Source organism: Leucoraja erinacea, unplaced genomic scaffold, assembly GCF_028641065.1.
Source record: "Leucoraja erinacea ecotype New England unplaced genomic scaffold, Leri_hhj_1 Leri_135S, whole genome shotgun sequence".
NCBI lineage: Eukaryota > Metazoa > Chordata > Chondrichthyes > Rajiformes > Rajidae > Leucoraja > Leucoraja erinaceus.
This window is the reverse complement of record NW_026575627.1, coordinates 85,064-107,699: the sequence shown is the minus strand read 5'-3', so window position 1 is coordinate 107,699 and position 22,636 is coordinate 85,064. Positions and strand designations below refer to the sequence as shown.

Genomic DNA, 22,636 nt, shown 5'->3' with positions numbered 1-22,636 from the left:
CCCCCTCTGGCCCCCCCTCCCTCTCCCCCCCCCACTCTCCCCTCCCTCTCCCCCCCCCCCCCTTCCTACCTTTTTCCCCTCCCCCCTCCCCTCTCCCCTCCCTCTCACCCTCCCCCTTTCTCCCCCCCCCGCTCTCACCATCCCTCTCTCCCCCCTCCTCCCTCTCCCTCTCCCCCCCGCTCCCCCTCCATCTCCCCTCTCTCTCCCCTCTCTCTCTCTGCCCCCCCCTCTCTCTCTCTCTCTCGCCCTTGCCCCTTTCTCCTCCCCCCTCCCCTCTCTCTCCTACCCCTTCCCCCCTCCATCTCTACCCCTCTCTCTCCCCTCTCTCCTCCCCCTCCTCTCTCTCTCGCCCCTCCCTTGCCCCTTTCTCTCCCCCCCTTCCCCCCTCTCTCTACCATCTCCCCTTCTCTCCCCCTCCCCTCCCCTCTCTCTACCCCCTCCCTCCCCTCCCCTCCCCTCCCCCCCTCCAGTGCGTGGGAGTATCGCGTTCCCCATGGACTGTAGCGAGGAGTTGAGCAATGGAAGGGCCGACTCGGGCGAGGTCACCCTCTACCTGAACGGGAACAAGGAGAAGCCGATCAAAGTATTCTGTGACATGACCACTGATGGTGGCGGCTGGATTGTGAGTGCATCAATCACCCTGCCCAGGCTTGCACGCTGCTCCAGGGGCATTAGTTACCCACCCGTGCTGGAGTACAGGCTAGAAACACAGGTTTCCACACAAACAAACTCGTGTGTTTTAAATGGGCGGTCACGGTGGCGCAGCGGTAGTGTCGCTGCCTTACAGCGAATGCAGTGCCAGAGACCAGGGTTCGATCCCGACTACGGGCGCTGTCTGTACGGAGTTTGCACGTTCTCCCCGTGACCTGCGTGGGTTTTATCCAAGATCTTCGGTTTCCTCCCACACTCCAAACACGTGCGGGTTTGTAGGTCAATTGGCTCGGTAAATGTAAAAAATTGCCCCTAGTGGGTGTAGGATAGTGTTAATGTGCGGGGATCGCTGGTCGGCACGGACTCGGTGGGCCGAAGGGCCTGTTTCCAGGCTGTATCACTCTGTGACTAGTGTAGATGGGACATGTTGGTTGGTGTGGGCAAGTTGGGCTGAAGGGCCTGTTTCCACACTGTATCACTCTGTGACTACTGTAGATGGGACATGTTGGCTAGTATGGGCAAGTTGGGCTGAAGGGCCTGTTTCCACACTGTATCACTCTGTGACTAGTGTAGATGGGACATTGTTGGACGGTATGGGGAAGTTGGGCTGAAGGGCCTGTTTCCACACTGTATCACTCTGTGACTAGTGTAGATGGGGCATGTTGGACGGTATGGGCAAGTTGGGCTGAAGGGCCTGTTTCCACACTGTATCACTCTGTGACTCTGTCTCCACCTGTTGCCGTTACTATCCCATTCCTGCAGGTTTTCCAGAGAAGAATGGACGGCAAGGTCAACTTCATGCGGACGATGAAGGAATACGTGGCTGGATTCGGTGACATTACAACAGAGCATTGGCTGGGTAAGTTGCCAAGGGGGGGAGCGTGGGGGGGATGTGGGAAGGAGGATTACGTTGTGGATGGTAGAATATTAGGGTGGGGGGGAGAGGGTAGAATGGGGAAGAGGGTCTCCCTCCTAACCCTATTCTCCTGCCTTCTCCCCATAAAAAGTTCAGAGTCCATAAACACCTCCTGGTCCGTTTCTATCAATCCATCATTGAAAGCATCATCACCTACCTCCTCAATCACAGTCTGGTACGGTAACACCGATAGTCACTCACTACACAGAATACAGCGCATTGTCTCCAAGGCCTCCAGGATCATCAACTCCCTCCCTCCCCTCAATCCATTCCATTTATCTCCAACGTACCTCAAAACGGGCAAAAAAGATCATCTCGGACCCCTCCCATCCAGCAAACCACCTTTTCCAGTCTCTCCCTTCAGGGAGGCGGCTCAGGTCACTTGCTACTAAAACCACCCGCTTTAAAAACAGTTTCTTCCCCTCAGCAATAAGAACTCTCAATTCCGTCCAATAATCAGACAATAATATGACTTTTGATGTATACAGTGTCTTGTCTATGGTCTTTGTCTGTTCTTTTGCACTATGTATTGTTGGTGAGATTTGTGATTTGTGATGTGGTATAGATGCACTTTATTACGGTGGTCTGTGTTATTAGTGGTATGTAACTAAAGCAGTGTACCATCATGTACCGAACCCAAATACCACCAACCCTGGTTGCGTGGCAAATAAACATTCCAATCTATTCTATTCTAACCTCTGACACCCGCACTAATCGCAAATCTATCTATCTCTGCCTTAAAAATATTCACCGACTTGTGGCCGTCTGTGGCAATGAATCCCACAGATTCACCACCCTCAGACTAAATAAATTCTTCCTCATCTCTTTCCTAAAAGAACGTCCTTTAATTCTGAGGCTGTGACCTCCAGTCCTAGGGTCAGGCAGCATCTCTGGAGAAATAGGATTGGCGACGTTCAGACTATTATGATGCGATCAGACGCTGGAGACGAGAAAAGAGACCAGGGGCGATTATTCCCTTTTGTTAATAGACACAAAAGTGCTGGAGTAACTCAGCGGGGTCAGGCAACAACATCTCTGGAGAAAATGATAAGGTGACGTTTCGAGTCGAGACCCTGTTTCCACTTGAAACGTCGCCAGAGATGTTGCCTCTCTCCAGAGATGTTGCCTCTCTCCAGAGATGTTGCCCTGACCCGCTGAGTTACTCCAGCAGTTATTTCTGAGTCTACCTCGGTGTAGAAACATAGAAACATAGAAAATAGGTGCAGGAGGAGGCCATTCGGCCCTCCGAGCCAGCACCACCATTCATTGTGATCATGGCTGATCGTCCCCTATCAATAACCCGTTCCTGCCTTCTCCCCATATCCCTTGACTCCACTAGCCCCTAGAGCTCTATCTAACTCTCTCTTAAATCCATCCAGTGACTTGGCCTCCACTGCCCTCTGTGGCAGGGAATTCCACAAATTCACAACTCTCTGGGTGAAAACGTTTTTTCTCACCTCAGTCTTAAATGGCCTCCGCTTTATTCTAAGACAGTGGCCCCTGGTTCTGGACTTGTTCAACATTGGGAACAGTATCTGCAGTAGCTTCCTACATATTCTGCTGTGTGGTTTAATCTCCGCCGCCTCTTGTTCACCAGGTCTGGACAAATTGCACCAGCTCACGTCTCAGGCGCGCTTCGAGCTCCGCGTGGATTTGCGCGCTGGCGACCAGACGGCTTATGCCGTTTACGACAGCTTCGCGGTGGAGAATCACGCGGCCCAGTACCGCCTGGGGCTCGGCAAGTACTCTGGCACGGCAGGTGAGTGGCTCCTACCCAGTCCCATCCTATCCCGGCTCGGCTCGGCCCAGCCCAGCGCAACCCAGCAGGGACACAAAATGCTGGAGTAACTCAGCGGGTCAGGCAGCATCTGTGGAGAACATGGATAGGTGACGTTTCACAGAGTGCTGGAGTAACTCAGCGGGTCAGGCAGCATCTGTGGAGAACATGGATAGGTGACGTTTCACAGAGTGCTGGAGTAACTCAGCGGGTCAGGCAGCATCTGTGGAGAACATGGATAGGTGACGTTTCACAGAGTGCTGGAGTAACTCAGCGGGTCAGGCAGCATCTGTGGAGAACATGGATAGGTGACGTTTCACAGAGTGCTGGAGTAACTCAGCGGGTCAGGCAGCATCTGTGGAGAACATGGATAGGTGACGTTTCACAGAGTGCTGGAGTAACTCAGCGGGTCAGGCAGCATCTGTGGAGAACATGGATAGGTGACGTTTCACAGAGTGCTGGAGTAACTCAGCGGGTCAGGCAGCATCTGTGGAGAACATGGATAGGTGACGTTTCACAGAGTGCTGGAGTAACTCAGCGGGTCAGGCAGCATCTGTGGAGAACATGGATAGGTGACGTTTCACAGAGTGCTGGAGTAACTCAGCGGGTCAGGCAGCATCTGTGGAGAACATGGATAGGTGACGTTTCACAGAGTGCTGGAGTAACTCAGCGGGTCAGGCAGCAACTGTGGGGCGAAGGAATAGGTGACGTTTCAGGTCGAGACCTTTCTTCAGCCAATTCAGGAAATATAGAACGATTCGCTGTTAGCTCGACGAAGGGGGACTGTCAGACGGATCGGAAAACTGGGGGGGGGTGGGGGTGGAAGAGAGAGGGAAAGCAAGAGCTATCTGAAGCTAGAGAAGACAATAGATAATAGACAATAGGTGCAGGAGTAGGCCATTTGACCCTTCGAGCCAGCACCGCCATTCAATGTGATCATGGCTGATCATCCACAATCAGTACTCCGTTCCTGCCTTCTCCCCATATCCCCTGACTCCGCTGTCTTTAAGAACCCTATATAGCTCCCTCTTGAAAGCATCCAGAGAACCGGCCTCCACCGCCTTCTGAGGCAGAGAATTCCACAGACTCACAACTCACTATGAGAAAAAGTTTCCTCGTCTCCGTTCTAAATGGCTTACCCCTTATTCTTAAACTGTGTGGCCCCTGGTTCTGGACTCCCCCAACATCAGGAACATGTTTGCTGCCTCTAGCGTGTCCAAACCCTTAACAATCTTATATGTTTCAACAATATCCCCTCTAATTTTTCTAAACTCCAGAGAGTACAAGCCCAGCCGCTCCATTCTCTCAGCGTATGACAGTCCCGCCATCCCGGGAATTAACGCCAATGTTCATATCGCTGGGGAAATGTGAGGTGCTGTTCCTTCAATTTGCGCTGGGCCTCATCCTGACCATGGAGGAGGCCCAGGACAGAAAGGTCAGTGCGGGAATGGGAGTTAGAGTGTTTAGCAACTGGTCCGACCCGGCTCGGTTCCATCGCTGCACCCCCTCCCCCCTCCCCACCCCCACCGCCTCTGACCCTGCCGTGTTGTCCACAGGCAACTCTCTCTCCTATCACCGCGGCAGCAACTTCACTACGGTAGACGTGGATAATGACAACGCGCTGACCAATTGCGCCATCTCGTACCGCGGCGGGTGGTGGTACCAGAACTGCCACCGCGTCAATCTCAACGGGGAGTACGGCAACAATAAGGACCATCAGGTATGTCCGCATCTGACTCCGGGCCCTGGGCAGTTTCACTGAGTCCCTCACTCGCCCACTCACTCACTCACTCACCCACTCACTCTCACCCACTCACTCACTCACTCACCCACTCACTCACTCACCCACTCACCCACTCACTCACTCACTCGCTCACTCGCTCACCCACTCACCAACTCACACTCACCCACTCACACTCACCCACTCACCTACTCACCCACTCACTCACCCACTCACTCACTCACACTCACTCACTCACCCACTCACTCACTCACTCACTCACCCACCCACTCACCACTCACTCACCCACCCACTCACCCACTCACACCCTCACCCACTCACCCACTCACCCACTCACCCACTCACCCACACACACCCACCCACCCACTCACACTCACCCACACACACTCACTCACACACTCACACACTCACACTCACCCACTCACCCACTCACTCACTCACTCACCCACTCACTCACCCACTCACTCACCCACCCACCCACTCACTCACTCACCCACTCACCCACTCACCCACCCACTCACCCACTCACCCACTCACCCACTCCACTCACCCACCCACCCACCCACCCACTCACTCACCACTCACTCACTCACTCACTCACTCACTCACTCACTCACTCACTCACTCACTCACTCACTCACTCACCCACTCACCCACTCACTCACTCACTCACTCACTCACCCACTCACTCACACACCCACTCACTCACTCACCCACCCACCCACTCCCTCACCCCCTCACCCCCCCACTCCCCCACTCACTCACCCACTCACTCACCCACTCACCACTCACTCACCCACCCCACTCACCCACTCACTCCACTCACTCACTCACCCACCCACTCCTCACTCACCCACTCACCCCACTCACCCACACCCTCACCCACTCACCACACTCACCCACTCACCCACCACCCACTCACCCACTCACCCACTCACTCACTCACTCGCTCACTCACACACACCCACTCACTCACTCCCTCTGTCACTCACTCACTCACACACTCACGCACTCACTCACTCACTCACTCACTCACTCACTCACTCACTCACTCACTCACTCACTCACTCACTCACTCACTCACTCTGTCACTCACTCACTCACTCACCCACTCACTCACTCACTCACTCACTCACTCACCCACCACCACACCACTCACCCACTCACTCCACTCACTTACTCACTCACACTCACACACCACTCACTCACCCACCACCCACCACCCACCCACTCACCCACTCACCCACTCACACCCCTCACCCACCCACACCACACCCCACTCACCCACTCACCCACACCCACCCACCCACTCACCCACCACACTCACTCACCCACTCACTCACTCACTCCACCCACTCACTCACTCACCCACTCACCCACTCACACCCCACACACACACCCCACCACTCACCCACTCATCCCCCCACTCACCCACTCACCCCCTCACCCACTCACCCACTCACACCACTCACTCACTCACTCACTCACTCACTCACTCACTCACTCACTCACTCACTCACTCACCCACTCACCCACTCACCCACTCACCCCCACTCACCCACTCACTCGCTCACTCACTCACTCACTCACTCACTCACTCACTCACTCACTCACTCACTCAATCACCCACCCACTCACTCACACTCACACCCACCCACTCACCCACTCACTCACCCACTCACTCACACTCACACACCCTCACTCCCACCCACTCACCCACTCACTCACTCACTCACACACTCACTCACACACTCACTCACTCACTCACTCACCCACTCACCCACACACCCACCCACCCACTCACTCACCCACTCCCACCACCCACACCACTCACCACCACCACTCACCCACTCTCACACCACACCACACACTCACTCACTCCACTCACTCACTCACTCACCCCACCCACTCACACCACTCACTCACCCACTCACTCACCCACCCACTCACCCACCCACTCACTCACTCACTCACTCACCCACTCACCCACCCACTCACCCCCCCACTCACCCCCTCACCCACCCACCCACTCACTCACCCACTCACTCCCTCACCCACTCACCCACCCACCCACTCCCTCACTCACCCCCTCACTCACCCACCCTCACTCACTCACCCACTCACACACCCACTCACTCACCCACTCACCCACTCACCCACTCACACCCACTCACTCACCCACCCACCCACCCACTCCACCCACTCACCCACTCACCCACTCACTCACCCACTCACCCCCACCACCCTCACTCCACTCACCCACCCACCACTCCACCCACCCACTCACTCACTCACCCACATCCCCCACTCACCTCACCCACCCACCCACCACCCACTCACCCACCCACCCACCCACCCACTCCCTCCCCACACTCCCCCCTCACCCACCCCCTCACTCACCCTCCACCCACCCACTCACCCACTCACTCACTCCCTCACCCACTCACTCACTCACCCACCACCCACCCCTATCACCCACCCACTCACCCACTCACCCACTCACCCACTCACCCACTCACCCACTCACCCACTCACTCACCCACTCACCCACTCACTCACTCACTCACTCACTCACTCACTCACCCACTCACTCATCCACTCACTCACTTTCACCCACCCACTCTCACCCACTCACCCACACTCACCCACCCACTCACCCCCCCACTCACCCACCCACTCACCCTCCCTTCCATCCTTCCCTCCTCTCCCTCCAACCCCTACCTACGACCTTCAACCCCTCACCCACCCTCTCCCCTCCCCACTCATGCCCGACACCTCGACCTCTCCCTCTCTCCATCCGACCCTCACCCTCTCCCCTCTCCCCCCCCACCCCTATCCTACCACTCCGCTCTCCCTCACCCCCCTCCCCCCCTCTATCCACCCCCTCTCTCTCCCTCCCCCCACCCCTATCCACTCCGCTCTCCCCCTGCCTCACCCCCCCCCCCTCTCCCACCACCCCCTCTCTCTCCCTCCTCCCACCCCTCTCCCCTCGGCGAGCGGAGTCCTGGAGTCCTGCGGCCCACCTCTCCCCTCACTCTCTCTCCCTCTCCACTGCAGGGCGTGAACTGGTTCGCCTGGAAGGGTTTCGAGTTCTCCATCCCCTTCGCCGAGATGAAGATGCGGCCGTGGGCGGCGCGGCGGGAGTGAGGAGCGTCCGCCGGCCACGTACACGCCAGCTTGCAGCCCGTCTCGCCCCATCGCCTCTCGCCTCCCGTTAGTCTCGCCGGCACCGGCGGCCCGTGGATCCGTCCGGGCGGGGAGCGTGGGGGGGGGGGAGGGGGGGGGAGGGGGAGGGGGGCACAGGGCCTCGCTCCGCACAGGGGCCCCGGCCACCGGCCAGCTTGACGCTCCGGGATCTCGTGACCAGGTTCTCCAGGAGCCCCGGGCCTCTGGGCAGCTTCGCGTTCCGGGATCTCGTGACCAGGTTCTCCAGGAGCCCCGGGCTCCGGGCAGCTTGACGTTCCGGGATCTCGTGACCAGGTTCTCCAGGAGCCCCAGGCCTCTGGGCAGCTTCGCGCTCCGGGATCTCGTGACCCGATTCTCCAGGAGCCCCGGGCTCTGGGCAGCTTCGCTCTCCGGGATCTCGTGACCCGATTCTCCAGGAGCCCCGGGCCTCTGGGCAGCTTGGCGCTCTGGGCTCCCCGGGACACGGACTCTGCGTCCGAGATCTCCCCGGGCGAGCGGGCTCCTCGCGAACCGGACTCCGGGCGCTTCCGGCCGGCCACTGCCCTTCATTTACGCTGCTTGGACCGCGAGTACTAGACTCGACAACGCCCACTGGAACCTCCGCAGACTTCATTCACCCTTTTGTACTTCGTCCCGAACGGTTATTTTGTATTGTGTTGTCAAATGTTTTTGAAATACATGCCATGCCTTTTCTAAACTCGAGTCTGTCTCTGTCTCGCACCTCACCCCCACGCAGCCCCGGCTCAGAGGCGTCACTGGAGCGGGTGGGGGCAGGGAGGGGGAGGGGGAGGAAAGTGAGGAGAGGGTGCGAGTGTGTGGGGGTGAGAAGGGGGAGTGGGTGGGTGGGGTGTTGAGGGAGTAAGAATGTGGGTGTCGGGTGAGGGTGTGGGAGAGGGTAGGGGAGGGGGAGGTGGTTGGGTGTGCAAGAGACAATAGATGTTGGACAGAGCTCCACGTCATGTCAGTGGTGGTTCTTTCAATAGACAATAGACAATAGGTACAGGAGTAGGCTATTCGGCCCTTCGAGCCTGCACCGCCATTCACTGGGATAGAAACATAGAAACATAGACAATAGGTGCAGGAGTAGAGGCCATTCGGCCCTTCGAGCCTGCACCGCCATTCAATATGGTCATGGCTGATCATCCAACTCAGTATCCCGTACCTGCCTTCTCTCCATACCCCCTGATCCCTTTAGCCACAAGGGCCACATCTAACTCCCTCTTAAATATAGCCAATGAACTGGCCTCAACTACCTTCTGTGGCAGAGAATTCCAGATATTCACCACTCTCTGTGTGAAAAAAGTTTCCCTCATCTCGGTCCTAAAAGATTTCCCCTTTATCCTTAAACTGCTACCCCTTGTCCTGGACTTCCCCAACATCGGGAACAATCTTCCTGCATCTAGCCTGTCCAACCCCTTAAGAATTTTGTAAGTTTCTATAAGATCCCCCCTCAATCTTCTAAATTCTAGCGAGTATAAACCAAGTCTATCCAGTCTTTCTTCATATGAAAGTCCTGACATCCCAGGAATCAGTCTGGTGAAACTTCTCTGTACTCCCTCTATGGTAATAATGTATTTCCTCAGATTAGGAGACCAAAACTGTACGCAATACTCCAGGTGTGGTCTCACCAAGACCCTGTACAACTGCAGTAGAACCTCCCTGCTCCTATACTCAAATCCTTTTGCTATGAATGCTAACATACCATTCACTTTCTTCACTGCCTGCTGCACCTGCATGCCTACTTTTAATGACTGGTGTACCATGACACCCAGGTCTCGTTGCATCTCCCCCTTTCCTAATCGGCCACCATTCAGATAATAATCTACTTTCCTGTTTTTGCCACCAAAGTGGATAACCCCACATTTATCCACATTATACTGCATCTGCCAAACATTTGCCCACTCACCCAACCTATCCAAGTCACCTTGCAGTCTCCTAGCATCCTCCTCACAGCTAACACTGCCCCCCAGCTTCGTGTCATCTGCGAACTTGGAGATGTTGCATTCAATTCCCTCGTCCAAATCATTAACATATATCGTAAATAGCTGGGGTCCCAGAACTGAGCCTTGCGGTACCCCACTAGTCACTGCCTGCCATTGTGAAAAGGACCCGTTTACTCCTACTCTTTGCTTCCTGTTTGCCAGCCAGTTCTCTATCCACATCAATACTGAACCCCCAATGCCGTGTGCTTTAAGTTTGTATATTAATCTCTTATGTGGGACCTTGTCGAAAGCCTTCTGGAAGTCCATATACACCACATCCACTGGTTCTCCCTTATCCACGCTACTAGTTACATCCTCGAAAAATTCTATAAGATTCGTCAGTCATGATTTACCTTTCATAAATCCATGCTGACTTTGTCCAATAATTTCACCACTTTCCAAATGTGTTGCTATCCCATCTTTAATAACTGACTCTAGCAGTTTCCCCACTACCGACGTTAGACTAACTGGTCTGTAATTCCCCGTTTTCTCTCTCCCTCTGTTTTTAAAAGGGACTGATCATTCACAATCAGTACCCCGTTCCTGCCTTATCCACATATCCCCTGACTCCGCTATCTTTAAGAGCCCTCTCTACCTCTCTCTTGAAAACATCCAGAGAATTACCCTCCACTGCCTTGTGAGGCAGAGAATTCCACAGACTCACAACTCTCTGGGTGAAAAAGTTTTTCCTCATCTCCATTCTAAATGGCTCACCCCTTATTCTTAAACTGTGGCCCCTGGTTCTGGACTCCTCCAACATCAGGAACATGTTTCCTGCCTCTAGCGTGTCCAAATCCTTAATAATCTTATATGTTTCAATAAGATCCCCTCTTATCCTTCTAAACCCCAGAGTGTACAAGCCCAGCCGCTCCATTCTCTCAGCATATGACAGACCGGGAATTAACCTTGTAAACCTACGCTGCACTCCCTCAATAGCAAGAATGTCCTTCCTTCAATTAGGAGACCAAAACTGCACACAATACTCCAGGTGTGGTCTCACTAGGGCTCTGTACAACTACATATGGAGGGGTAATCTTAGCTGGATCTTAGCGGATCTTCTGCTTGGCCTCAGTGTACGCCTCACTTTATAGACCAGTCTGCTGGCATTCTCATCACCTCCCGGAGAAATCCCATGCATCGCTCAGTAATCTCCGGGCAAGAAGGGCCTTTGTTCCCGATGTTGGGGGAGACCAGAACCAAGGGCTGCAGTTTTTGTAAGTGCGCCAGTTTGTGTATTCGTACAAATGTAAATATCCACACTCACACTGCAGTAGCTGTTTATTATGAGGTTTGACAGGGTACCATATTCACATATCTGTTATGCTGTTGCAAATACGAATTGCATTGGGACGGGTCAGGATATATAACAATAAAATGCTCTAAATGCATCGGCGTACAGGGAATAACAGATGGATACGGACTATGGACGGGTAGAAATCAGCATCATGTGTGTCACAAGCATTGTGGGCCGAAGAGTCTGTTCCTTGCCCTGTTTTAAATATCAAGGGCCCACACCATCCGGGCCACACACTCATCTCCCTGCTACCATCAGGTAGAAGGTACAGGAGCCTGAAGACTGCAACATCCAGGTTCAGGAATAGCTACTCCCCCACAGCCATCAGGCTATTAAACACAACTTCAAACCTCCCGGTCAGTCAGCACTGCAACTCCCCCTCCCATTCCCAATCCGACCTCTGTCCTGGGTCTCCTCCATGGCCAGAGTGAGCACCACCGGACATTGGAGGAGCAGCGCCTCATATTCCGCTTGGGCAGTCTGCACCCTAGTGGCATAAACATTGAATTCTGCCAATTCCGGTAGCACTTGCTGTCTCCTCCCCTTCTCAGCTCTCCCTCAACCCTCAGGGCTCATCCTCTTCCTTTTTCCTTTCATCCCCCCGCACCCCCCCCCCCCCCCCCCCCTCCATCAGTCTGAAGAAGGGTTTTCGGCCCGAAACGTTGCCTATTTCCTTCGCTCCATAGATGCTGCCTCACCCGCTGAGTTTCTCCAGCATTTTTGTCTACCTTCAAACTATGAACTAGAACAGCCTATAGCATTGTATCTGTTCATCTAGGTGTGTATATATATTCCATGGTGCAGCAGGCAGTAAAGAAAACGAATGGTATGTTAGCTTTCATTGCAAAAGGATTTGAGTATAGGAGCAGAGAGGTTCTACTGCAGTTGTACAGGGTCTTGGTGAGACCACATCTGGAGTATTGCGTACAGTTTTGGTCTCCAAATCTGAGGAAGGACATTATTGCCATAGAGGGAGTGCAGAGACGGTTCACCAGACTGATTCCTGGGATGTCAGGACTGTCTTATGAAGAAAGACTGGATAGACTTGGTTTATACTCTCTAGAATTTAGGAGATTTAGGGGGGATCTTATAGAAACTTACAAAATTCTTAAGGGGTTGGACAGGCTAGATGCAGGAAGATTGTTCCCGATGTTAGGGAAGTCCAGGACAAGGGATCACAGCTTAAGGATAAAGGGGAAATCCTTTAAAACCGAGATGAGAAGAACTTTTTTCACGCAGAGAGTGGTGAATCTCTGGAACTCTCTGCCACAGAGGGTAGTTGAGGCCACAGTTCATTGGCTATATTTAAGAGGGAGTTAGATGTGGCCCTTGTGGCTAAGGGGATCAGGGGGTATGGAGAGAAGGCAGGTACAGGATACTGAGTTGGATGATCAGCCATGATCATATTGAATGGTGGTGCAGGCTCGAAGGGCCGAATGGCCTACTCCTGCACCTAATTTCTATGTTTCTACATGACAATAAACTCTCTTGACTTGACTTGACTCTCTAGAAGGGAACGGCATCCAACTGGTCTCCCCCCTCCCCCCCCCCCCCTCCCCCCTCCCCCCCCCGCACGTGACTCTTCTCCTCCTGAGAGGGGGTGGTTCAAGCTGATGATAGTTTGGGAAGCAAGCCAAATGCATAAAAGCAGCGGGGTGAGATAGACCCTTAGCAAGAGGCAACTTTCCCCCACTCATCCTCTGCTCCACACCACCTCCCCACCACTCCCTCCAGCCAAGGCGGGTGGTCTAGCTGGGCTGGAGACCTGCCCTTGCAACCACTCTCACTCGATAGGGCTTGACCTTCATGAGGACTCCCTCCATGCTCAGTAGGTCCGGCATCTCGCCCGCTGTGTCCGGCAGGAACTTGAAGTCCCTCAGGAGATACGCCAGGAACAGGAAGAGCTCCACACGAGCAATGGGTTCGCCCAGACAAGACCGGGCTCCCATTCCGAAGGAGACGACGTTCTGCATTGTCCTCTCTGCGGCGGCGGTGCCCAGGAAACGCTCTGTGCAACAATGAGTTTAGTTTATTGTCACATACACCGAGGTACAGTTACAAGCTTTTCTGTTCATCTTCAGAAGTGATAGGGGCAGAATTGGACCACATTTGGCCCATCAAGTCTACTCCTCCATTCAATCCTGTCTGATATCTCTCTTTCTCTCTCCTAACCCCATCCATGGAAACATAGAAAAATAGGCGCAGGAGGAGGCCATTCGGCCCTTCGAGCCAGCACCGCCATTCATTGTGATCATGGCTGATCGTCCCCAATCAATAACCCGTGCCTGCCTTCTCCCCATATCCCTTGACTCCACTAGACCCTAGAGCTCTATCTAACTCTCTCTTAAATCCATCCAGTGACTTGGCCTCCACTGCCCTCTGTGGCAGGGAATTCCACAGATTCACAACTCTGGGTGAAAACGTTTTTTCTCACCTCAGTCTTAAATGACCTCCCCTTTATTCTAAGACTGTGGCCCCTGGTTTTGGACTCGCCCAACATTGGGAACATTTTTCCTGCATCTGGCTTGTCCAGTCCTTTTATAATTTGATATGTTTCTATAAGATCCCCTCCCTGCCTTCTCCCCATAACCCCTGACACCTGTAATAATCTGGAATCTATCTATCTCTCTCTGCCTTAAAAATATCCACCCCATCTCTATCCTAAAGGTGCTTCATTTTATTCTGAGGCTGTGACCTCTGGTCCTAGACTCTCCCACTGGTGGAAACATCCTCTCCACATTCACCTATCCAGGCCTTTTACTATTTGGTTAGTGTTTTTTTCTTAAGGGGTTGGACAGGCTAGATGCAGGAAGATTGTTCCCGATGTTAGGGAAGTCCAGGACAAGGGGTCACAGCTTAAGGATAAAGGGGAAATCCTTTAAAACCAAGATGAGAAGAACTTTTTTCACACAGAGAGTGGTGAATCTCTGGAACTCTCTGCCGCAGAGGGTAGTTGAGGCCAGTTCATTGGCTATATTTAAGAGGGAGTTAGATGTGGCCCTTGTGGCTAAGGGGATCAGAGGGTATGGAGAGAAGGCAGGTACGGGATACTGAGTTGGATGATCAGCCATGATCATATTGAATGGCGGTGCAGGCTCGAAGGGCCGAATGGCCTACTCCTGCACCTAATTTCTATGTTTCTATGTTTCTATGTTTGCTGAGTGCTAACCACTGCTGAAAGACAATGCATGATTACAATCGAGCCATTCACAGTGCACAGAGAGGGTAGTTGAGGCCAGTTCATTGGCTATATTTAAGAGGGAGTTAGATGTGGCCCTTGTGGCTAAAGGGATCAGAGGGTATGGAGAGAAGGCAGGTACGGGATACTGAGTTGGCGGTGCAGGCTCGAAGGGCCGAATGGCCTACTCCTGCACCTAATTTCTATGTTTTTATGTTTCTATGTATAGATACAGGATAAAAGGAATTATGTCAATAACGTTTAATATAAGATAAAGTCCACCAACAAATCTGGCCAAGCATCATCTGACATCTTAAGATGGGTCTCGACCCGAAACGCCACCGATTCCTTTTCTCTAGAGATGCTGCCTGTTCCGCCCAGTTACTCCAGCCATTTGTATGCCACCGCATGACGTCCAGTAAATCATTATCTCGTTGTGTGGGTCCAAATCCATTGAGACTACATCTGGAGTATTGTGTGCAGTTTTGGTCTCCAAATTTGAGGAAGGACATTCTTGCTATTGAGGGAGGCAATAGACAATAGGTGCAGGAGGAGGCCATTCGGCCCTTCGAGCCAGCATCGCCATTCACTGTGATCATGGCTGATCATCCCCAATCAGTACCCCGTTCCTGCCTTCTGCCCATATCCCCTGACTCCGCTATTTTTAAGATAACTTAAGATAACTCTCTCTTGAAAGCATCCAGAGAACCGGCCTCCACAGACATAACCCCTGAGGCAGAGAATTCCACAGACTCACAACTCTCTGGGTGCAAAAGTGTTTCCTCGTATCCATTCTAAATGGCTTACCCCTTATTCTTAAACTGTGTGGGCCCTGGTTCTGGACTCCCCCAACATCGGGAACATGTTTCCTGCCTCTAGTGCGTCCAAACCCTTAATAATTGTTGTAAATCTTTATTGTCATATCCTGAGTATTCGCAGGAATATTCGCAATAATCTCATATGTTTCAATAATATCTCCTCTCATCCTTCTAAACTCCAGAGTGTACAAGCCCAGCCGCTCCCTTCTCTCAGCATATGACAGTCCCGCCATCCCGGGAATTAACCTGGTGAGCCTACGCTGGGCTCCCTCAATACCAAGAATGTCCTTCCTTAAACCTGATCTGACATCTATCCGATCCGTCCCAAATGATCATCGATCATGAACTAACCTGTGACCTATGATCAGTTCGGCCCTGTGAGGATTACCTGGTTTGAACCGGGTGGGGTCGGTCCATTTGGTCTCGTCCTGGTTAGCTCCGTACAGATTGGTGATGACATGGGTCCCGCTTCGAACAAAGTAACCTGCAACGCTACAGATGTAGACGGAGACTCAGTGTCGTGCCAAGACACACAGTGCAGGAACAGGACCTCGCTCGGCCTCACAGTCCCGATGAGTTCCGTTTGGAGATCTAGCGCGGGAACAGACCCTTCCACCACACCGAGTCTGTGCCGACCAGGGATCGCGCCTTACACTAACACTAACACTATCCTACACACTATGAGGGATGATTTATCATCTTTAATGAAGCCGACCGCCCTACAAACCTGCACGTCTTTGGGATGTGGGAGGAAACCGGAGCACCCGGAGAAAACCCGCGCGGTCACAGGGAGAACGTGCAAACTCCGTATAGACAGCACCCGGAGTCAGGATCGAACCCGGGTCTCCCATAATACCCCACCCCCGGTGAGCGAGGATCAGAGAAACTCTATCTATTCTGGGGACTGAGCGCCAATACCAATCTCCCCCCTACCCCCCTGGGGAACTAGGGGAACTGTCAGGGGGCCCGGCCATCACCCCCCCACCCCCCTGGGGAACTAGTGTCAGGGGGTCCGGACATCACCCCCACCACCCATCCCAGTGTCCCGACGATCCGGACATGTCTCGCGCCCCGGGGGACTGAGCTCCGGCCAATTCATCCCCCACCTGGGAGCTTGAATCCCGGGTCAGCCCAGGCCGACTGCCCTGTGGAGTGGAGCAGGGGGTGGTGGGGCGAGGGGGAGGGGCGTGGGGGACGAGGGGTGAGGGGTGAGGGGTGAGTGGGTGAGGGGTGAGGGGTGAGGGGTGAGGGGTGAGGGGTGAGGGGGTGAGGGGTGAGGGGTGAGGGGTGGGGATGGGGTTGGGGTGAGTGGGTGAGGGGTGAGGGGTGAGGGGGGAGGGGTGAGGGGTGAGGGGTGAGTGGGTGAGGGGTGAGGGGTGAGGGGGTGGGGACTCGGGGCTCGGGGCTCGGGGTTCGGGGTTCGGGGCGACCCGGCCCGGACAGTCCCGGGCTGGGCTACACACCTGGTGTGACAGGTGGCCCGGTGCATCAGCGAGGGGTGGGGATGGGGTGGGGAGTTGGGGTTGGGGCGAGGGTTGGGGTTGGGGCTCGGGGTTGGGGGTTCGGGGCGACCCGGCCCGGACAGTCCCGGGCTGGGCTACACACCTGGTGTCACAGGTGGCCCGGTGCATCAGCGAGGGGTGGGGGGACTCGGGGCTCGGGGTTGGTGTTTCGGGGCGACCTGGCCCGGACAGTCCCGGGCTGGGCTACACACCTGGTGTGACAGGTGGCCCGGTGCATCAGCGAGGGGTGAGGGGTGAGGGGTGGGGATGGGGATGGGCCTCGGGGCTCGGGGTTCGGGGTTCAGGGCGACCTGGCCCGGACAGTCCCGGGCCCGGCTACACACCTGGTGTCACAGGTGGCCCGGTGCATCAGCGAGGGGCGAGGGTTGGGGTGGGGACTCGGGGCTCGGGGTTGGGGGTTTCGGGGCCACCTGGCCCGGACAGTCCCGGGCCCGGCTACACACCTGGTGTGACAGGTGGCCCGGTGCATCAGCGAGGGGCGAGGGTTGGGTTGGGTTTGGGGTTCGGGGTTCAGGGCGACCTGGCCCGGACAGTCCCGGGCTGGGCTACACACCTGGTGTGACAGGTGGCCCGGTGAATCAGCGAGGGGTGGGGGTTGGGGGCTCGGGGCTCGGGGTGGGGGCTCGGGGCGGGCGACCTGGCCCAGACAGTCCCGGGCCCGGCTACACACCTGGTGTGACAGGTGGCCCGGTGCATCAGCGAGGGGTGGGGATGGGGAGTTGGGGCTCGGGGCTCGGGGCTCAGGTTACGGGGGCGACCTGGCCCGGACAGTCCCGGGCTCGGCTACACACCTGGTGTGACAGGTGGCCCGGTGCATCAGCGAGGGGCGGGGGTGGGGATGGGGAGTTGGGGCTCGGGGTTGGGGTTCGGGGCGACCTGGCCCGGACAGTCCCGGGCCCGGCTACACACCTGGTGTGACAGGTGGCCCGGTGCATCAGCGAGGGGCGAGGGTTGGGGTGGGGGGTTCGGGGAGGGGAGTTGGGGCTCGGGGTTCGGGGTTGGGGGTTCAGGGCGACCTGGCCCGGACAGTCCCGGGCTGGGCTACACACCTGGTGTGACAGGTGGCCCGGTGCATCAGCGACAGGGGTACCACGGGCCGGAGCCGCAGGATCTCGGCGATGGTGGCCGTCAGGAGCGGCATCTTGTCCCGGTCGGTGTAGGTGGGATAGCGCTCCCCTCCCGTGGCCGAGCTCAGCTCCGTGTAAATGCGGTCCTGGACCTGTGTGGGCAACAGCGGGAGGTGAACGTGAACGGGAACGGGGCTGAGTAGCGTGGGGCCGAATCACCACACACCGGCCAATAAACCCCCTCCCCGTCTACAACCCTTTCATCCTCAGCCTGTGCCCTCTGGGCCTGGACTCTCTCACTCTCGTCTCACCCACGCACAGGGGTCCCCGTGGAAGGGGGGGGGTCCTCGGCATTTTAGACGGGGGGGGGGGGTACAGAAGGGAGAGACAAGGGGAGAGAGTGGGGCATTGGGGTTGGGGGGGGGGGAGAAATTGGGTTGAGGTGGGGGAGAGATTGGGGGAGGAGTAGGGGGAAGATTGGATGGGGTGTGGGGAGAGATTGGGAGGGGGTAGAATGGAATGGTTGGGTGGGGGTGTTGGGTAGTGATTGGGTGGGGGGGTGGGGGAGAGACTGGGTGGGGGTGGGGGAGAGATTGGGTGGGGGTGGGGGAGTGATTGGGTGGGGGTGGGGTAGTGATTGGGCAGTGGGTGGGGGAGTGATTGGGCAGTGGGTGGGGGAGAGATTGGGTGGGGGGTGGGAGAGTGATTGGGTGGGGGGTGGGGGGGAGTGATTGGGTGGGGGTGGGAGAGTGATTGGGTGGGGTGGGAGAGTGATTGGGTGGGGGGGGTGGGAGAGTGATTGGGTGGGGGGTGGGGGAGTGATTGGGTGGGGGTGGGGGAGGAGTGATTGGGTGGGGGTGGGAGAGTGATTGGGTGGGGGTGGGGAGAGATTGGGTGGGGGTGGGGTAGTGATTGGGTGGGGGGTGGGAGAGTGATTGGGTGGGGTGGGGGAGAGATTGGGTGGGGGGTGGGGAGAGTGATTGGGTGGGGGTGGGGGGGAGAGATGGGGTGGGGTTGGGGATAGATTGGGTGGGGGGGGGGGGGGTATGGGTGGGGGTGATGGGTAGAGATTGGGTGGGGGGTGGGGGAGTGATTGGGCAGTGGGTGGGGTAGAGATTGGGTGGGGGGGGTGGGAGAGTGATTGGGTGGGGGTGTTGGGTAGAGATTGGGTGGGGGTGGGGTAGAGATTGGGTGGGGGGTGGGAGAGTGATTGGGGTGAGGGGTGGGGGAGTGATTGGGTGGGGGTGGGAGAGTGATTGGGTGGGGGGTGGGAGAGTGATTGGGTGGGGGGGTGGGGGAGTGATTGGGTGGGGGGTGGGGGAGTGATTGGGTGGGGGGTGGGAGAGTGATTGGGTTGGGGGTGGGGGAGTGATTGGGTGGGGGGTGGGAGAGTGATTGGGTGGGGGTGGGAGAGTGATTGGGTGGGGGGTAGGGGGGGGATGGGTGAGGGGTGGGGGAGAGATTGGGTGGGGGTGGGGGAGTGATTGGGTGGGGGGTGGGAGAGTGATTGGGGTTGGGGGGGTGTTGGGTAGAGATTGGGAGGGGGTGGGGAGAGATGGGATGGGGGTGGGGGAGAGATTGGGTGGGGGTGGGGAGAGTGATTGGGTGGGGGGTGGGGGAGAGATTGGGGTTGGGGGTGTGGGAGAGTGATTGGGTGGGGGGTGGGGGAGAGATTGGGTGGGGGTTGTGGGAGAGTGATTGGGTGGGGGGTGGGTGGGGGTGGGGGAGATTGGGTGGGGGGGGGTGGGAGAGTGATTGGGGGGGGGGGGAGGATGGGGAGTGATTGGGTGGGGGGTGGGAGAGTGATTGGGTGGGGGTGGGAGAGTGATTGGGTGGGGGGTGGGGGAGTGATTGGGTGGGGGTGGGGGGGGAGTGATTGGGTGGGGGGTGGGGGAGTGATTGGGCAGAGGGGGTGGGATAGTGATTGGTGGGGGTGTTGGGTACAGATTGGGACGACAGATGGCACAATGGGCTAAGTGTTCGGCTGGCAACCGGAAGGTAGCCGGTTCGAATCCCGCTTGGAGTGCATACTGTCGTTGTGTCCTTGGGGCAAGACACTTCACCCACCTTTGCCTGTGTGTAATGTAATGTAATTATGTGAAGCACTTTGGGGTCAATGCAAGTTGACTAAAAATGTGCTATATAAATAAGATTATTATTATAGAGATTGGGAGGGGGTGGGAGAGTGATTGGGTGGGGGTGGGGTAGAGATGAGGTGGGGGTAGAGATGAGGTGGGGTGGAGGAGAGATGGGGTGGGGTAGAGATTGGGTGGGGGTGGGGGTGGGGGAGAATGGAATGGTTGGGTGGGGGGAGGGTGGGGTGAGATTATGGTATTTGTGAATTTTCTCTGTGTCTTGAGCCCGGTTGGGACCATGGCCTCCGGTCCCCCTACTGAGAGAAGGCAGCTCCATCTCCGCCCCATGGCGAGTCACGGTGACCGCGGGTGACCCGACTAGGGTCAGCAGCGCAGCGAACTTACCTCGGGCCAATGGACCAGGTAGGCGATGGCCCAGCCCAGAGTGGAGGACGTGGTCTCGGTGCCTCCGACGAAGAGGTCCACGATGACCATGTGTAGATGTTCCTCTGTCACCTCTCCCACGTCCACTCCACCCTCATCTTCATCCCAGAGATTTCTCATCAACATATCAGTGATGTCCCGAACCTCGCCTCTCCTGTATGTCATCTGCGCAGACACAAGAGGGTTTTAATGAAGGGTTTCGACCAGAAACGTCACCTCCACAGATGCTGCCTGACCCGCTGAGTTACTCCAGCACTCTGTGAAACTTCACCTATCCATGTTCTCCACAGATGCTGCCTGACCCGCTGAGTTACTCCCAGCTGCCTGACCCGCTGAGTTACTCCAGCACTCTGTGAAACGTCACCTATCCATGTTCTCCACAGATGCTGCCTGACCCGCTGAGTTACTCCAGCACTCTGAGAACCGTCACCTATCCATGATCTCCACAGATGCTGCCTGACCCGCTGGGTTACTCCAGCACTCTGTGAAACGTCACCTATCCATGTTCTCCACAGATGCTGCCTGACCCGCTGAGTTACTCCAGCACTCTGTGAAACGTCACCTATCCATGTTCTCCACAGATGCTGCCTGACCCGCTGGGTTACTCCAGCACTCTGTGAAACGTCACCTATCCATGTTCTCCACAGATGCTAACTGACCCGCTGAGTTACTCCAGCACTCTGTGAAACGTCAACCTATCCATGTTCTCCACAGATGCTGCCTGACCCGCTGAGTTACTCCAGCACTCTGTGAAACGTCACCTATCCATGTTCTCCACAGATGCTGCCTGACACGCTGAGTTACTCCAGCACTCTGTGAAACGTCACCTATCCATGTTCTCCACAGATGCTGCCTGACCCGCTGAGTTACTCCAGCACTCTGTGAAACGTCACCTATCCACGTTCTCCACAGATGCTGCCTGACCCGCTGAGTTACTCCAGCACTCTGTGAAATGTCACCTATCCATGTTCTCCACAGATGCTGCCTGACCCGCTGAGTTACTCCAGCACTCTGTGAAACGTCACCTATCCACGTTCTCCACAGATGCTGCCTGACCCGCTGAGTTAGACAATAGACAATAGACAATAGGTGCAGGTGGAGGCCATTCGACCCTTCGAGCCAGTACCGCCATTCAATGTGATCATGGCTGATCATCCCCAATCAGTACCCCGTTCCTGCCTTCTCCCCATAACCCTTGACTCATCTAACTTTAAGAGCTCTATCTAGCTCTCTCTTGAAACCATCCAGAGAATTGGCCTCCACTGACTTCTGAGGCAGAGAATTCCACAGACTGACACATCTCTGGGTGAAAATATTTCTCCTCATCTACGTTCTATACCCCTTGTTCTCAAGCTGTGGCCCCTGGTTCTGAACTCCCCCAACATCGGGAGCATATTTCCTGCCTCTAGCGTGTCAAAACCCTTAATGATCTTATATGTTTCGATGAGATCCCTTCTCATCCTAAATTCCAGAGTATACAAGCCCAGCCGCTCCATTCTCTCAGCATATGACATTCCCGCCATCCCGGGAATTAACCTTGTAAACCTGCACTCCCTCAATAGTAAGAATGTCCTTCCTCAAATTAGGGGACCAAAACTGCACACAATACTCCCGGCCCTTCTAGTCTGTGCCGAACACTTATTCTCCCCTAGTCCCATCTACCTGCACTCAGACCACAACCCTCCATTCCTTTCCCGTCCATATACCTATCCAATTTATTTTTAAATCAGATTCAGATTCAGATTCAGATTCAGATTCAATTTTAATTGTCATTGTCAGTGTACAGTACAAAGACAACAAAATGCATTTAGCATCTCCCTTGAAGAGCGACATAGCAAACGATTTGAATAAAAAATAAATAATATAAGTGTCCGGTGGGGGGGGGGGGGGGGGGGGGGGGGGGGGGGGTGGGTGATTGGCAGTCACCGAGGTACTTTGTTTAGTAGAGTGACAGCCGCCGGAAAGAAGCTGTTCCTCGACCTGC

General features: G+C 55.6%; 1 protein-coding gene and 1 long non-coding RNA gene across 2 annotated transcripts; one reads left to right on the top strand and one right to left on the bottom strand.

The window, feature by feature from the left end:
• Positions 1-8,396: 8,396 nt before the first annotated feature.
• On the top strand, positions 8,397-8,968 carry LOC129715731 (uncharacterized). The gene is made up of 2 exons (XR_008726547.1): positions 8,397-8,509; positions 8,566-8,968. It is a non-coding gene; the product is annotated as an uncharacterized LOC129715731 (long non-coding RNA).
• Positions 8,969-13,294: 4,326 nt separating this feature from the next.
• On the bottom strand, positions 13,295-20,965 carry LOC129715729 (steroid 21-hydroxylase-like). The gene is made up of 4 exons (XM_055665582.1): positions 20,614-20,965; positions 18,116-18,285; positions 15,932-16,035; positions 13,295-13,555 (listed from the first exon to the last, which is right to left on the bottom strand). The coding sequence occupies exons 1-4, from the start codon at positions 20,815-20,817 to the stop codon at positions 13,296-13,298; spliced, it is 738 nt and encodes a 245-aa protein (XP_055521557.1). The 5' UTR covers positions 20,818-20,965; the 3' UTR covers position 13,295.
• Positions 20,966-22,636: the final 1,671 nt, after the last annotated feature.

What these genes read in the sequence shown, in the direction of transcription:
- LOC129715729 (XM_055665582.1), bottom strand. Translation starts at nt 20,817, where the DNA reads ATGACATACAGGAGAGGCGAGGTTCGGGACATCACTGATATGTTGATG. An exon ending in ACCTGGTCCATTGGCCCGAG is followed by an intron (nt 18,286 to 20,613) that starts GTAAGTTCGCTG and finishes TTGCCCACACAG; the next exon opens with GTCCAGGACCGCATTTACAC. An exon ending in CCCCACCCGGTTCAAACCAG is followed by an intron (nt 13,556 to 15,931) that starts GTAATCCTCACA and finishes ATTGTTGCACAG; the next exon opens with AGCGTTTCCTGGGCACCGCC.